This window comes from Python bivittatus, unplaced genomic scaffold (genome assembly GCF_059951505.1).
Source record: "Python bivittatus isolate LINGU-HERP-01145 unplaced genomic scaffold, Pbiv_v1 ctg000610_np1212, whole genome shotgun sequence".
NCBI lineage: Eukaryota > Metazoa > Chordata > Lepidosauria > Squamata > Pythonidae > Python > Python bivittatus.
In genome coordinates, this window is record NW_028277088.1 from 1,446,785 (window position 1) to 1,463,409 (window position 16,625).

The 16,625-nt window shown below is 48.4% G+C and overlaps 1 protein-coding gene across 2 annotated transcripts in view; it reads right to left on the reverse strand.

Annotated features, from left to right (window-relative positions):
* Positions 1-1,594: 1,594 nt before the first annotated feature.
* The window catches only part of KLHL18 (kelch like family member 18), a 28,887-nt gene continuing 13,856 nt past the window's right edge, over positions 1,595-16,625 (reverse strand). The window contains exons 4-10 of one of the 2 annotated variants that reach the window (XM_088150250.1): positions 14,328-14,526; positions 12,262-12,422; positions 9,592-9,728; positions 7,512-7,749; positions 5,404-5,508; positions 5,201-5,312; positions 1,595-4,837 (exon numbers count right to left, since the gene is read on the reverse strand). In XM_088150250.1, coding sequence (XP_088006376.1) covers positions 4,451-4,837; positions 5,201-5,312; positions 5,404-5,508; positions 7,512-7,749; positions 9,592-9,728; positions 12,262-12,422; positions 14,328-14,526 — 1,339 coding nt within the window. In that variant the 3' untranslated portion in view covers positions 1,595-4,450. The remainder of the gene's footprint in view (positions 4,838-5,200; positions 5,313-5,403; positions 5,509-7,511; positions 7,750-9,591; positions 9,729-12,261; positions 12,423-14,327; positions 14,527-16,625) is intronic. The other variant, XM_088150251.1, reaches the window with a different exon arrangement.

The window sequence follows — 16,625 nt, forward strand, 5'->3', positions numbered from 1 at the left end:
TCATCACATTTTATTCCAGTTACCTTCCTAGAACTGCTGGTGCAAACGTCGGGCAAAACTGCCCCTCGCCGTTGATCCTCAAGAATGGGTTTTCCAACCAAAAGCTGCATTCGAGATGGGAGGCTGGCACCATTTCCTTCTTTTAATTCAACCAGGTCTTTTCATTTGAAAGCCCCAAATGCGGACTGGGAATTCTGGGGATGGGGGTCTCGCATGGATCTGGGTGCCCCAGGCTGAAGGCAGCTTTGTGACAGAATCAAGCACCCATAAACTGGACTCCACCTTGGCTAGGCCTTGGCTGACCATAAAACATTACACTCTGGGTGAGTAGTATTGCTAGGAAGAAACCAACACTCGATGGTGTAAAATTCAGATATGCTCATATTATAGACACGGATCTTCTATATATGTATATACATATATGCATATTTGTGTGTGTGTATACACACACACACACGCATACAGGCTGTGCACAGCATTGGCTTCGATTCCCCAAAGATGTAACTTTTGCAAATGTAGCCCGCCTGCAGCTCTTGAAAGCAGCTGCATCTTCCCCTGGGATTGCTGGCCAGTGGCAGAGGACTACCATGCGATCCTGGGCAAACGTGGCTGGCTTTAAGAGTGGCAAACAGGAGCTTCCAAAGCATCTTTGGGGAATCACTGGGCTTATCCATGTGGCTGTATACAACCCCCCCAACATAACCCCCCCCAACACAGAAGTTTGGTTATGACCCTTGCAAAAAGTTGCTATCCAAAATCTTATTTGCAGTGTCTGTGTAAATATACCTGGCGTGGGAACTGAAGCTCCTTTGTGAAGGAGTGATGGCTCTAAGATCTGCACTATCAGGGGAGAACCAGGGCCATTTCCCTTGACACTTAGGGCAGGATAAAAGCTGCTTTGCAAAAGGGCTGAGCTATGCTGGATCTTCCTGGTCTTACGTGAGCACAACAGATTTGAAAACTTACTTCCTGTAATGGGATGTGGGAATGACCTTGGGAGGCAGGAGGAAGAGCTGCAGGCTAGGCAGCAGTCAGGTAAGAGGCAGCTGAGTCTGCAAAAGGACTGGGAGCCTTGCAAATGTCTCAGGAGAGGCCCTCCCTAGTTTCTAGGACTGTAGAGGAGACCGGGGGGGGGGGGGCTTAAAATTGCCCTTTCAGACTTGCAAGACTGATGTTGGCCTTACAGGTAGCCCAGACAAGCAGCACACCCAAGAGTACTAGCTCTATTTTTATTGTAAGGTTACATTCACAGAAAGCTGCAGGTCTGAAAGGACAATTCTCCCCCCATCTCCTTTACAATCCAAGAAACTAGGGAGGGCCCCTCCTGAGATGTCTACCAGGCCCCCAGTCCTTCTGCGGATTCAGCTGCCTCTTACCTGACCGCTGCCTAGTCTGCGGCTCTTCCTCCTGCCTCCCAGGGTCATTCCCACATCCCAGTACACTTCCCTGGATGGGTGTGTAAGCCCTGTCATTCTGAAGGGACGTGGTACGTTCGTTTTCAGTCACTGATTAGCAGCCGTTGAGAACAAGCCAGTAAAGAAAGTAGATAAGCTGAGGGGAAAAAACAAAACAACACCAAGCAGCTGAGAGGCCATTTTTGTTCAAGTTAAATATATTTGCAACAGGGAGAACAGAGATATTGTCACCTCCCCTTTCCTCTGCCTAGAGGCTTTGTCAGCCCCCAAAGGAACGTATGATGCTTTACATACATGATTTCACATTAACACACATTGACGGCTTTTACATTCACATGGAGAGACTCGCTGGTGTGGTCAGGAAATCCTCTGCATTCTGGAGCCTGGCCATCATTTAAATGTGTTTGGAGCTTAGTTTTATTTGCATTATTTGGTACTATGAGCATTTACACTGGCATTCACGTATGCAGGACACACAGAACACAGGCTCGAAACGCCAAGCCCATCTGCTTGTCAAGTTCCTCTAGGGTTCCCTTTCCGACGGCAACGCTGGCTAGCCTTCACAGCGACCCTACTTGGGCACCACAACCTGCATATTTTCCTCCCCGTTCGCTTGATTCCCAATTCCCCTGGCGAAGCTAGATTGGCCAAACAGCCAAGTGCGATGACCGGAGGAAGCCTAGAGTAAAGCCCCATCGCACTCGATAGGGCAAAGCTGCCCCACAGCTACGCTGCTGTTTCTTAGCTCTCCATTTGCTGGAATTTAACTGCCAGTCTGGGAATCCAGTCATTTAGACTGAGGATTTCCAAGTCGTTGGGGTAAAAAAACAACTAGTCAAGCGAGACGGGTGGGTCTCTGCTGGCAAGAAAATGATCTCCTGGAGGAGATCTGGTGAGAAAGGAGGAAATGCAAACACACAACTCAACTCCCCTGAAGGCAGGACACAACTCTTTCAATTTGGGAGTGGGGGCAAGGGCGGGCTAGGGCCAAGAATTCTCCGAGCCTTTGGACACTTGTATGAAACCAACGGGACAAGATACTCAGACTGAAATGTGAAGGAGAAGCGAGTAATGATCGGCACCCACTGCCCCCAGCCCTTCATTGCATTTCGGTGCATTTGGCCATCTGACGGGTATGTATTGGACCCGAAGGAGAACGAGCAGGGGCCCCAGAGGAACAAAAAAGGCGCTGGCGGTCCCAGCAAAAAGCTGAGCAGCCTGTGGCTCCTGGTTTTTTTTCCTTTTCCATTGCAAAGATCCAGCAAAGAAGGTTGGCCTGAAAAACTTAAACAAACAACAAACTGGATGGCTTTTTCATTCTTTCTTGCACAACATGTCAAACAGCATGGGAAGGGCTGTGTTTGTGAATGTTTTTGCACTTTTTCCCCAAATCTGTGCCCTGTTTATTTTACGAAAGTGATGGTTTGAGCCCCCTGGGGGAAGGGGAGGGGGGCTGGCTTCATTCGATGACAGCTGTTACAATTGTTCAGCTAAAACCCTACCCGGATGTTAGCAGCAAAAAAAACAAGAAGAGAAAAAAACCAACCCAAAGAAGAAAAAATCTTAAAGCTTCAGTTTTCTTCCTGCTATGACTTAATCAGAAATGGCTTCGCCCAAGGCCCGTGTTCAGGGACAGCTGCAGTCCCCTTGCAAAAACTGCTCTGCTCCTCCCAAACTTCCTACTTAAGCAAAGAGACATCTTTCAGAGACTCACCATAAATCAGAACTATAGGAACCGGGAATTAAATTTCTGCACCAGCCAATCGTGTTGCCCAGAAATTGTGCAGATGTGTTAGAGATACCGAGCCAATTAATGGCTGATCCAACGTCATCCAGGTTGATTTCTGATCCTCCCCCCCCCAAATTCAGGGCGGACCCTTTAGTCCACGCACCTTGTTTCGACTGTTGGGTCTGAATGACTCACAGCAGGGCCGAGTAGCATTTTGAACTGATCCCAAAAGATGCATTGGATTGCTGAGGGATGCAGTCTCAGGAAATGATGTAGCTGCTTTAAAGAGCTGCAGTGCTACCTTAAGGCTCTGAAGCACTTCATTGGAATTGAATCCAAAGCACTGTGTAGCCCTATCACACAACCTCTGGCTTTGCAAGACAGTCAAGGAAGTAAATACTGCAAAATGCTTGCTTTTCTGGATGCAAGCCTCATCTCTGGTTGTTCAAAGCCTGAGATGACAGCCATCTCAGAAGATGAAGGATAGGAAACCCACTTCTACCCTGAACCTGTCCTTTTGGTCTGAAGTCACACAGTAGAAGACAAAAGGAGCTCTCTGATTTGGCTGTAGATGGGCAAGCTACAGATCAAACAAAGTTGATTTCCTCAACTTGGGGAAGCCCATTATAACCCTAATGGTTCCTATGCAGGCCATATTGTTAGGTACTTATGGGAGGTGTAGACCAGCCCATCTGGTGGGGACTGTGTTAGAGAAGGCTGCTTGTTCAACCACGCCAACTTTCTCAAGGGGTCCTCCAACACCCTTGTTTTCTCAGTTGGAACAGCTGAGATTCTGAACATGCTAGAAACCAATACATTTATCCCAAAATATTGTGCGATGGTGGTCATGGTGGTAGGGTACCAGCCACACGTGAACAAAAGGCATTTTCCCTGTAGTGTTTTCACTTTCAGAGCTTTGAAAGGGGACAACAGGAGAAATCATAATAATCTTCTTCTTCTCCTCCTCCTCCTGCTCCTCCCGCCGAAGTCCGTCTGTACTGACCCATCCACCACCGCCCCACTTCCCCGCATAATCACAGAGCCTGAGGCAGCTTCAGCAACACAAAGTTTGGCAGAGACGGGTGCGCAGCTTTCCTTCATACCACCCAAATCTTTGGATTCTCACAACTCCATGGGACCTCAAGAGCCACTCGATCTTAGCCCATGGAGCTGTTGGTGTGTTCTCCTAAATGGGCACACCCCAAGCACCTCAAAATGATGTACCTCTTGGTAGAACTGGCGTCCTTCCACAGCTTGTCTCTTCTATGGCTTGCATGCAATGCACATTGTACCCCGGCCCGGACACTCAAATAGTCAGGAGGGGGACACAGCCCACCCCCACCCCTCCCTCGTGGCACACCATCGGAGCCATGAACGTCCAGCGGTTGGTTTCTGGGTCATACATTTCTACAGAGCTCAGGTTGGACTGTCCGTCGTAGCCGCCCACAGCATACAACCGGCCACAGTTTGCCACGAGGGAGACACGGCTGCGCCGGGTGTTCATGGGAACGAGGAGGTACCACTGATCTGCTGCAGAATTGTACACCTCGGCGATGCTGAGGAAGCCGGAGCCGTCGTAGCCGCCGCAGACAAACATCTTGCTGCCCAGGGAAGCGGCTCCATGCCGGCAACGTTTGTTCGACATGCTGGCCGCACCGTGCCAAGAGGCTGTGTGGTGATTGTAGTACTCCACCTGGAAGGAGGGCCAAAACCACAGATCAGCAGAGGACAACTGGAAATGACAAGTCAGGGAGGGGGGACTGACTTCCAGAGATTACAGAACTGCTAACGGGAGAGGCTATGAGCCATTTCAAGACCTGACAAGGCCTCGGATTCAAGTTTGAGGAGATACATTAAATAACACAATAATAAGCCACACTGCTTGATAAACCTTCTCTGACATGTTTGCTTTAACTATTTAGGGAGAACCTTTGCACAAGTTCCAGACATTGGAATGACAGTTCCAGAGTTTTCCTCCAGCTCTTCACTTGGGAAATGCTCATCTTTCAGGCAGGAATGGAACTGGGATTAGTGGAGGGCCAGAAACCAGACTTACGCTATTGAAGATTTGCAATCCGTCGTGTCCGCCGGAGACAAAGATTCGGCCTTCAAAGACTGTGACACCAGCTGCGCTGCGGTTGGAGCTCATGGGAGTCACCACCATCCACCTTCACAAGGGGTCAGCAAAGGAGAAGTGAGTGGCAGGCCGTGGAAGTGGAACCCGCCCACATCTCACAATGGCCATTCAGGAATACTCACTTGTCTGTCTCGGGCGAATATGCCTCCACCGAGTTCAGAGAGGAGGTGCCATCGTACCCTCCGCAAACGTAGATCTGTCCGTCTAGGACTACAGTTCCCATCGCACTGAAACAGGCCAGAAACCTGAGGTTTAAGACTGACCAACTTTAGTAGCACACTTTTAAAGGATGATTTTATCTCTCGATCAAACTGTTATGGCCCCATACATTTCTCATGGCTTGCATTCAGATTTCATCACGTTTCAAACACAAAGACCCATTGAAACCAGCAGGTTAAATCTATCCTAGATTTATAGAATCAATGAGTTGGTAGAACTCTAACTGGTCATCTAGTCCAACCCGCTGCCCAGTGCAACGAGTCACTAAAGCCGTGTTTCTCAACCTCAGCAACATTACGATGCATGGACTTCAACTCCCAGAATTCCCCCAGCCAACATGCTGGCTGGGGGAATTCTGGGAGTCAAAGTCCACACATTTTAATATTGTTGAGGCTGAGAACGCTGCACTAAAGTATCCCTAACCAGTTGCCATCCGGCCCCACCTGAAAACCTCTGGTACGCCCCTGTTCTAGGGAGACCGCTCCATTACCCAATCACTCAAAAAAATCCTTGTATTCAGCCTGAATTGCCTTTCGTTGGTCCCTGTTCTGCTCGCAGTTTCAACAGAAAAACCACCCATCTCTCTTCAACATCCTCCATAACTACTGTATGTTCCAGTGCTGGGGTGGAGGCAAAAGAATAGAATTATAGATTGTGTGCTGGAAGGGCCACCTCGTCCAACCCTCTGCTCAGTGCTCAGCTAAGTATTTTTAACATGCGGGATATTCAGCTTCCACTGAAAAACCACCAGTGAGAAATAGTTTGCTGATAAACTCTTCTGCTGCTAATGGCACTTACTGACTACCTTAAGGTCTACTAATTTCAACGTAGCCTCAATACATTTTTTTAAAACGTCTGGATTTGGTCCTCTGCCCTCTTTCCTGAACTGCTTGTGAACGCAGTATGGCACCCATTTAACAGAAAACCTTCTTTTTTCTACAGGTCCACTAATATGCCAGTTAAAAGAACATAAATGTTATTATAAACTTAGTAACTGGAAACAAGAACCGGCCAACAGCTCCACTGCAAAGGCCCACCTAAATAATTTTTAAAAAATCACTGTAACTCACTGAAATAATTAAATCAATATAAACGATTCCCAGACCTTCCTAACACAAGATACGAAGACATGGGATAATCTGTGCAGACATATTTGGCTGTGTTTTGCTTCTTCTTGAAATCAGACATAAAAAAACCCTATCTTCAACCTGACTGAAAAAGTGAACAATTCAGAAATGCATACGGGAAGAAACTGATTAGGTCACACGACCAAGCAGTTAGAGAGCCCAGTTTAAAACCAAGGAAGTCCGACCCGGGGGGATAGAGCAGCAGAGAGAGTGCCTGGATAAGAACATTTGCTGGCATCACCAACGTCACATGTGCAGCGGACTTCATCTTAATGGCTGTGAACGCCGGTCATCTGAGAGCAGGTGGAAATAATCCGTCCCCCGTGAAATAATTCACAAGTCAAACTTGGCTGATTCTGTGGGTCCCAACGTCGCCTGCTCCGGTGAGTTTCCCGTTTCTCAAGGTGGGTGTCATTTTGTTCTTCCGCAAAAGACCCCCACGAAGCAAGGCTTCACAGCTCACATTTGAGAAGGGGGAAATGAGAGTGAAAACCTCCTCCCCTCTCAACTCCCCTAAGATAAATCAGCAAAGTACAAAAGCTTCTTTCTAATGAGAGATTCCTATTTGGATGGGAGCCGATCCATCATGTGTGGTTTGCCTCTGCAGAGGAGGTAGCCCAACCTCCCCGACCTGGTGCCCCCCACGCCAAGGGTAGGGAACTCCCTCTCGCACAAGCAGCAGACCCAATGAGCGATGGGCCTATGGGAAATGGCTGGGGTTTATGGGAGATGAAGCCCAAGAGGTCTGGGAGAAATCAGGGTGGAAAAAGTGGGAATGCAGCGACTTTCTCCTGTATGCTGCGTGGCGAAGGAAATCTGAAACGGCTGTTTTCGGGATCCTAGGGGCACCGCTTGACTGACGGGAATCTCGCCCACTCACGCACCTTCGTTTGCTGTTCATGCTTCCCACTTTGGACCAAGAGTCGGTCTCGGGGTTGTACACTTCCACGGTGCTCAGTCGCCATTGCCCGTCGTATCCCCCAATGGCGTACAAGAGCCCGTTCAGCACGGCAACGCCCACCCGGCTGCGGGCTGTCGTCATTGGCTGGCACTTCTCCCAGTGGTTGGCAATGGGGTCGAAGACTTCCACCACATTCAGCGAGTCGCCTGCGTAGAAATTTGCTGCTTGCGTTTTAAAAAGTGATAAGCGTAGCCGGCCATTTTTTTTACGGTAAGGCCATGCTTATTTCTCTAAAGCAGTGTTTCTCAACCTCGGCAGCTTTCGGACGGGTGGACTCCAACTCCCAGAATTCCCCAGCCAGCATGGCTGGCTGGGGAATTCTGGGAGTTGGAGTCCACCCGTCCGAAAGCTGCCGAGGTTGAGAAACACTGCTGTAAAATAAGAACGCATTCCCGAGCTGCAGTAATTCCCTTTTGTCCTAAGTGAATAACAGTATCTCAATAATAGGTTTTCGTTCTCCTCCAGCAATCAGAACGCTGGGACATTTTTATCACTGTGGAATTTATGGTATTTATTCCTGAACCACAGGTTTACACCACAGCACCTTATTACAACTGCTCTGAATTCCAGCACTGTTGCTATTGTCCTCTGAAATATTTTCCACAGTCTTCCGTATTTTTAATGGCCTGATGCAGTAAGGTTATGCTCTCTTTCATAACTTCTCCTGTGGCTGTCAGTTCATGCACCAATTACAATCTTAAAAAAAAAAAAGTACAGCACACTGACGGTGCATTTGCTAGGATTTACAAGGCTTGCCGTGGAGCCAAGAGCAGCAGGAACAGCCAGAATCGACTTTCCATTTTTCCCTGGATTGCTGTGAACGTTTTGGGTGCTAAAATTCATTGGGCCGGGCCCAACAGTAGCTGTTTCCAGCCTGTGAGCTCTTGGAGTACTCAACTGGAATGGGAAAAAATAGGGGAGAACTGAATTCTCCCCTCTTTGAATTTTTATTCTACCTGTTGTCTGGAAAGGTAACCCTCTCCTCCCATTCTCACAGGGCAAGCACATAGCTGCCTTCTCGATAAGGGGAGCAGCGCTGCTTTACACAGCTGCGGAAGGAGTGTGCACCGCTGGAAAACTTGAAATGGTCCCACGGGATCAGAACAGCCTTTTTTTTTTGAGCCCAGAGTGGCTTGTTTCACAGCTGGCATGATTTGGGATGGATTGTCTTGTACGATGGGGCCAGCGGGGGCTGGACTATCTGAGGGACCACCTCTCCCTGATGGCATCTGCCCGTCCTACCAGATCTGCCAGAGAGGGCATGTTATCGATTCTGTTGCCTCGGGAACTACATCTGGTGGGCCCTAGGCCAGGGGTGGCAACTTTGAGACGTGTGGACTTCAACTCCCAGAATTCCCCAGCCAGCATATGCTGGCTGGGGAATTCTGGGAGTTGAAGTCCACGCATCTTAAATTTGCCCTAGATGGTAGGCCTTTTCTGCTGTGGTGCCCGCGCTGTGGAATCTTCTCCCCTCTCAGGTGAGGTCGGCCACGCCATTGTTGAGCTTTTAGAGGTCCCTTAAGGCCTGGTTATGCCAGCAGGCCTGGGGGCCCCAAGGGACAGGGGAATTAGTGAGCGGGCTCCCTTATTGTTAACATCCTTTTATTCTCCATTCTATTTTTATTTTTTTTAATGTATTGATTGTTTTTTAGCTTTGTTGTACACGTCCAGAGTTGCCTGTGGTGAGATGGGCGGCTATATAAATTGGTATAATAATAATAATAAAAAAAATAATAACAACAACAACAATCTGAGCTAAGTAATGCCAGAGATCAAGTTGCGTGGGTTACTGGCCCAACAACCCTAGCTCCCTTTCCCCACGGGAAGCTTCTGTGTGCCGAAAATTCCCAGCTTTCCTGCTGGGCTCGAATTCCTGAGGGTCCTTGGGAAGATGCTGTGGTCAGCGAGCCTCCAGCCCCGTTAAGGTCGGGGGCTGCCAAAGAGATGGCGTCCCACGTTTTTATGGCATACTGAGCACAACAGGCAACGGACTTGAAAGGTACCTGCCGAATTGAGTCCTCCCACAGCATAGATCAAGCCAGCGATGGAGGTGCAGCAACGGGGGCGCATCTTGAAAGCCAGGAGGTGCGGCTGGCGCTCCGGCATGAGGTGGTAATCTTTCGCTTCGTCCACGAGGTCCCTGGAAAGCAAAGGCTGAGCCATGAAGAGGACAGTCCGTGAGCCCGGAACAGAAACCGCCCCCTCCTGGCAAAGTTTCTCAAAGGCATCTTGCTGGTCTGTAGCTTTGGTCATGGCTGCATAGCGAGGGTCGGTGCCAAAGGCAAAGGGGATACTTTTCCCAGCCTGACTCTCGCACAGCCGCTTTAGCAAGATCCGCTGAGATGGACGGGAGGCAGTGGGCAGAATTCTAGGAACTGAACGAGTTCCCGTTTTGGACCAAACTAGGCCAAGGTCCTCTGGGGCAAAGACTCCCTGACTTCCTTTCTCATGCCTTCCTGTGATCCACAAGGAGGCAGGTCTCTTTGCTGATAACAGGGAAGCCTGTGGCTGGCCCTTGACTGGCCCTTGACATAATGGGCTCCAAAACCTGGGAACTGACTCTGATAGCAACAGCCTCTCCACAAAGCGGAGCCAGAACGGGGACACCCAACTCTCATCAGGTTAAAGGACCCCCCCAACACACAAAGAGGAAATGCACCACATGTACTGCCTTCAGTTCCGTTCATAAAACCTTAGAGTTAGCAGGAGCTCTTGAGACCATCAAGACCAGCCCTACTCTGTGCAGGAATCGAATTAAAGCATCAGTGAATATGGGAGAGCATAAGCAGGGTGCCTCATGACTTAAAATACAGATATGCAAATTCAGAAATACTAGCATCTCACCGTATATGAAGAGTGTTTATAACTTCCAACCACCTGCCTTTAAATGATTTTTTTAAGCATAAACCTTGCATTCAGTTTTGCATTTCTTTGCTCTTATGGATTGCTGGTTTTATTGTTGATGGATTTCATGTAAGATAATTCCCATGTTCTTTTCTAAAGTGCCCTGGGCTCGCCTGGAAGGAAGAGCAGTAGCGAATAACAACAACATCACCATAATGGCATAGCCCAGGAACAAATATCTCAGCATGCTGAATGCTTTAGCTTTTAAATTAAAGCCACTGAATTGTTTAGCTTGTGTAAATAATTGTGAAAATTCCAGTGTATCACTAGACCAGTGTTTCTCAACCTTAAAAACTTTCAGATCTGTGGACTTCAACTCCCAGAATTCCCCAGCCAGCCACTGGCTGGGGAATTTTGGGAGTTGAAGTCCACATATGTTAAAGCATGCTGGCTGGGGAATTCTGGGAGTTGAAGTCCACACATCTTAAAGTTCCCAAGGTTGAGAAACACTGCCCTAGAGAAATCTTCACTGAAGGTCAAGGAAAGCTGAGGCACACACTTCCTGTAGTGAACCCTGGATGAACTCCAGAACTCTCAAAGCAAACAGAAGGACAGTAGGTCGTGAAATGTAAGGAAATTCATTCAAGTTCCCATCACGTTTGGTTTTAGAATCAGAGTTCCTTTATACACAACTGTACTCATTTGCAGACGGCCCCCACTAATGGCAAATTTCACATGGACAAGAAGGTCCATTACTAACAGAAGGTCCTTTTCCCAAACTGGTGGTCTCCATTTATGCTGGACATCCTCCTTTGGCTGTACTAGTGGAGGATGATGGTGGGGAGGGGGCACAGCATAGCTGGATCCGCCCCCCCCTTGTGGAAGGCTCTTAAGAGCATAGAGGACTTTATCACCAAGAATGCCTTCATGCTTGCAAGTCTGCCTTCTAACAAGTGCAAAATTCAGCGATGACCCGCACATTTTAGAAAGGAGGGTGCCAATCAGAAACTCATCCAGAGCTTTTCATCTTTCCTTAAGAAAGCTCTGGGCAGCGGGGGTGGCGTAACAGGGAAAGAACACCCACTGGCCAATATGTGTGCAAATCAGACCCACCCTGTCCTTCCCTTTTGGCTGGGCTGCAAAAGTAATGGGTTATTCTAAGCAAGCTGTAGCCACAGTGGCATGATCTCTGACTGCCTCTCGTTCTCTGGGCTGCATTTTATTTATTTCTATATGGCCAGGCTCAAAACATGACAGCCGGTGGTTTTCACCATGAAAACCTTATTGCTCCACGGAAGCTATTTCACACATCTGATGGCTGGAAGTTTGGCTGAGACCCCGTGAAAGCTCCTTGCAGGTGACTCCGGGAGCTGTGCAAAGAGGCTTTCCCTGGGGGGTGGGCAACCATGAAATGTAAAAGCCACCTCTGAGATCTGAAGGAGTCCAGAATTGGGGCAGAGGGGCTAAACAGGGCTTCTGAGACGATGGGAGGAAAGGGGCCTTGTTCCCTGCCGTGAATTTAAGAAACTGAAAAAGTACAAGGCATTGACAGAGAATTGTGGCCAAGACCTTCCTTCTACAGCCTAAAGTAGCAGGATCATCTGGTTCCCCTGATGGTTCACTCCTTCCTTCTCCCTCAAGGGCTCTCTCATACCTTCCCCAAGGTCAGCTCGGCATTCCTTTACACACCTCGAGGAAAACTCCTGCTTTCCCTGTGGGGTGGATTCTGAGGATTTCGTGCTGCGGGTGTCCACGGTTTCATGCGTTCCTCGCCTTTTTTTCCAGTATTGCAGATGAACAAGACGACCTGCCCCCTTCTCCACACTCACCTGCACTTGTGACAGCTGCGGACAAGGTCATCCTGTTGCACGCGGTCGGTGAGGAACTGAGGCCGACAAAGTGGCAGGCGGATTTTGGAGAGGAGCTCCGGTAAGCAGGACTCCCGATGTTCTCGGTCATACCTGATCCAGGCCAAGGCAGCTTCAAAGACCTGATGGAAGAGAGCAGGAAGCTCAAGACAGGTTATGCTCTACACCAGTCTCTCTCAACCTTGGCCATTTTAAGATGTGTGGACTTCAACTCCCAGAATTCCCCAGCCATCATGAAGTCCACACATCTTAAAATGGCCAAGGTTGAGCAACACCACTCTATACAGATCACACTGGGAACCTTATTTGATGTCAGCCAAGGGGATGACCTTGAGGGAAATAGGCAAGAACCGTTATATGAACAAAAAGGGCTGAAACGTTCTTTATGTCCTGGGAAGCAAGATTGTATTCGGAAGTGACTCAGACTGGTGCCTCCCTGATTCCCTGGGGTATAAGAGGGAGGGGAGGTAAAGCACCATCAGGTTGGCAAGATTCTCTTACTGTAGCCCATTTCAGTAGAGTCCCAGTCCTTCTGCAGATCCTGTTTCCTGGCCTGGTCTACTCAAAGGGCTGACCCTGCTAAATTAGACCTGGATTTCACTTCAGCAGCTGTGTAGACAGGCTTCAAATTCCCTTTGGCCAATGGCTGCTGAAGTGCAGGGTTATGACCTACTAAGAGAATTAACTATTTGAAGAAAGAGAAGGAACCCCTGTGTGACTGGCAGATCCAGAGTTAAATCTAGCAGCATCCAGTGGCTGAAGCACCAGAGCGTTCCAGAATGTGGGAAAGGCTCAGGATGGGCTTCTTAAAACACAGACCTCTGGCAAAGAAGAATGTAGTGTGCAAGGGTAATTCCATTCCTGGGAAACTAGAGAAAAGATTTAATCCAAATGGACCCTCTCAGAAGAGACATCTCCAACTGAAAACTAGACACCTTACAACGTGGGAACACTTGAGAGGAAATCAGACCAGCCCACGCTTTCTCTCTCCGGGTCAACTACTCCAAACACGAAACATGAATTATTAGATTAAGAAAAGTGACACTGAAGAATACACAGCTAAGTATCATGATCCAAGGAGGCATTTCCCGCTACAAGACCTTGTTGGTGTGTTTCAGAGAGATTATTCACAGAATTGGTCTCTGGAAGCTTTTAAAGAGACTGTGAGGAGCACAGCCCTGGGGTTTGGACTGGCAGCCAGCAGAAGGAGCTCTGTTAATGCAGCCCCTTCCCTTGGATCACCTTTCTTTATTTTCTTTTGGGTACGTACACCAAGCCTACGAGTAAAAGAGGGATTGGAAGCTCTATTCCAAAAACCTCTTAACGTGGCTCTATTTTAGGTAGGCCCTGAGCTTAAGAGGCATCAGATACATTTAGATGTTTGAAGCACATCGCTCGGAGCCTTGTTCTCTTACTCATGGGGCCTTGATCTATCCCTGTGCCAAGATTTAGCATTCCTATACCAGGAAGCCAGATTCTCTCTCTGATTATTTTCTGCCATTGTTTTAAAACTTTCTGCTTTGGAAAAGTTTTTTTTTTCTTTCCCTCTCCCAAATTAATTATTGCACAACATCTGGAATCTTGTTTTGTTGTTGTCCTTGTGCTGAATGCAAGATCTTGTCAAGGCCCGTGCAGCTGGGCAAGACCAAGGAAGAATGAACTTCACGGATTTCAGGAAATTCTCTTTTTTTAGTCCGGGATAAACACAGAATCTTGGAAACTGCAAAAGGAATCTCCCAGCTTCATTTATAGTGAGTTAACTAAGGTGGAAACTCTCAAAAGCATTTTGAATCCTTCCTTCTCTGGTTTCTCACCACCTGGACTTAGTTAAGGTTTACAAAATCAGCGGCCAACACATTCCCCTTTTGTTTCCCTTCCATTCCTTTCCCAGCCTCCCCACAATCTCTCACAGGTATCAGATCACTTCACTCAGTTATCTTTCTTGTCTCCGTTGTTATAAAAAATGAGGCGTATTTCAGGGGCTGGGGCAGTCCGCCAAAGAAAGGGAGTGAAAGAAGGGGACGTACCTGCTCCTCTAACTTCACGTTGAGTTCATCTCTTGAGACCAGCTCCAGGACATCTTCAAAGGGCAGAGCTAAGAATTCCTCCGACATCGAAACCTCCACAAAGTGCTGGTGAATAAAGCTGTTTGCAGCATCGTAAAGGACGGCGCACATCATGGTTTCGGCAAACTGGCGCACGCCCAGACAGTTCTTGGGGTGAAGCCTTCAAGGAGGACAGGGATTAGCGGGACCACTGGAAAACATCTGGCCTGCCCAACCCTCTGACAACCAATGCCCCCCACTCCAAATCCCCAGGATAGAGCAGAGGCAGCCTTGGACAGCTGGCATAACAGAGAGCAGATCAGCCCCACCCTGTGTCCGACTGTCTGACCCATGTTCCTTCTCCCTCCTGGAAGATTTTCTCCCTGGCAGAGCAGATTGGTTTTCTCCTCCCCTGAGAACACCCTCCCGCCAGTTTGTGCTGCTATCTGCAGTTGGCCAAACCTTACTCAGTTTCCCTAAAGGCTTCCTTGGCTATCTGAAGCGGCCCCAAGGTGTATTCTCCACTGCAATGACTCTCTCTTCCCCTCCAGCGAATGTAAATACAAACATTGATTCCCACTTGCTACTAATCCCAGAACAGAGGTGAGGATTCCAAAGGGTGAGGGAGCGGGGAAAAGAGCTGTAAATTTTACCCCTTTCCCCCAGCTTCCTCATGAGTAGAGAACGCCGTTCGGGCTCGCCCGGCCGTTTGGGATTGTATCCTCCTGACGCTGTAAGTATTTAGGGGCGATTTCTTAATAAACTTTTTTCAAGGTTTATTACCATCCTGGTGTCTCCCTTAGTGTTTTCCTTCTTTGGTATCTGTCCTGCAAATTCCAAATTAAGTGTCGACACGCAGATTAATGGAAACAGCCCCCCACCCGGGAAGCCCATATTTGGCTGTGATTTATTCCTAAGGGGTGAAGGAGACAGACATTAGCGGAGCACGAGGTAAAGGCATCCTTTTGCTGTGAGGCTTCCTGCTGGTCTCCTATCCAAAGGCTAATCTGGGCTGACCCGCTTCACCTTCCGAGCCCAGAGAAGAACGGCCATGTGCTGCCATCTGCTGAGACGACCGGACCTAATATGGGCCCTCCTGGGAATCCCAGATTCCCCACTTTAACTTTTCCTGCCCAGGGAGGACTGGCTGGCACGCATCCCTTCCTCCTCAGGGGTCAAGAGGTTGTACTTGGGGAACGCTTATTGCAGTAAAGGCATATGATTCATTCCCACAAAGGTTCGTTGTTTTAATGGTTTTCGGATTAGTCACCAGGTTATCTGCTAACAGGGTTGCTAGCTGTTCTGAACACTTAGGAAAAAAGGATGGGCTATTTTAAAGAGCCATGGAGACAGCCTTGAGGGAAACGTTCAGAATCTGTTGCAAAAAACAGATTTTTTTTTGAACGGAGGTACGATTAGCCACTGGCTCAGGCTTATCTCAATAAAGCAGAGTTATCGTTTCCCCCTGCCCCTCTTATACCAAGCCAAACCAAGGGGGGCAGCCGCATTATTTGAGTTTCTTTCTCATGCTTTCCCCTCTCCCAGGACTCCACTGTCATTTTTCCTCCCTTAATGGCTCCGGCATGCCTTTGTCAAGGTTATCTCTGTGCTCCTGCACGGGGAGCGGGAAATTTCCCCAGCCAGAATGTCAAGAGAGCCAACCGTTCTCTGTCCGGCTGACCTTCTCATGCATGGGACGGTTATCACTGGGTACCAAGAAGATGCACGAGCAGTTTTGCTCAAGGAAAGGCTGGGTGCTGGGAAGGCTGGGTGAAAGTTACCCAGTGCACACTTTGGGTTTACTACCAGGAGGAAAAGGACAATACTGGAAAGGAGAGTGAGAGGAGATAAAATCTTCCAGAAAGGCCTCTGATTCTTCCAATTCTCCTTCTCCTGCTGAACAAACATTTCTTCTTTCATCCTGGACAACATTCCACCGTCAATCCACCTACGAAACTTAACCCCAAACGATAAGCACTGACTGATCATTTTATCTTCAAAGGTTGACCTTTACTCCAGAGATCCTGTGTCTTTCCAAACTTGAGAAGAAGGCAACAGGGTTTGCAGAGGAAAGGAAGACAGCTGCAACCATGAAGGACAACGGCTTTATACTATCTCCCCATGCCAAGTCATCTGCCTTCAGTCCCAATGGTAAAGTGCATTATGATTAGACACTTTCAGGGAGATACAGTTGGGATGCCGGCACTTAAATTTTGCCTCCAAATAGCGTCCAAGAAATTCTAGTTGCTCCTCCTGCTGTCGGGGGCTCAGCTCACTTTC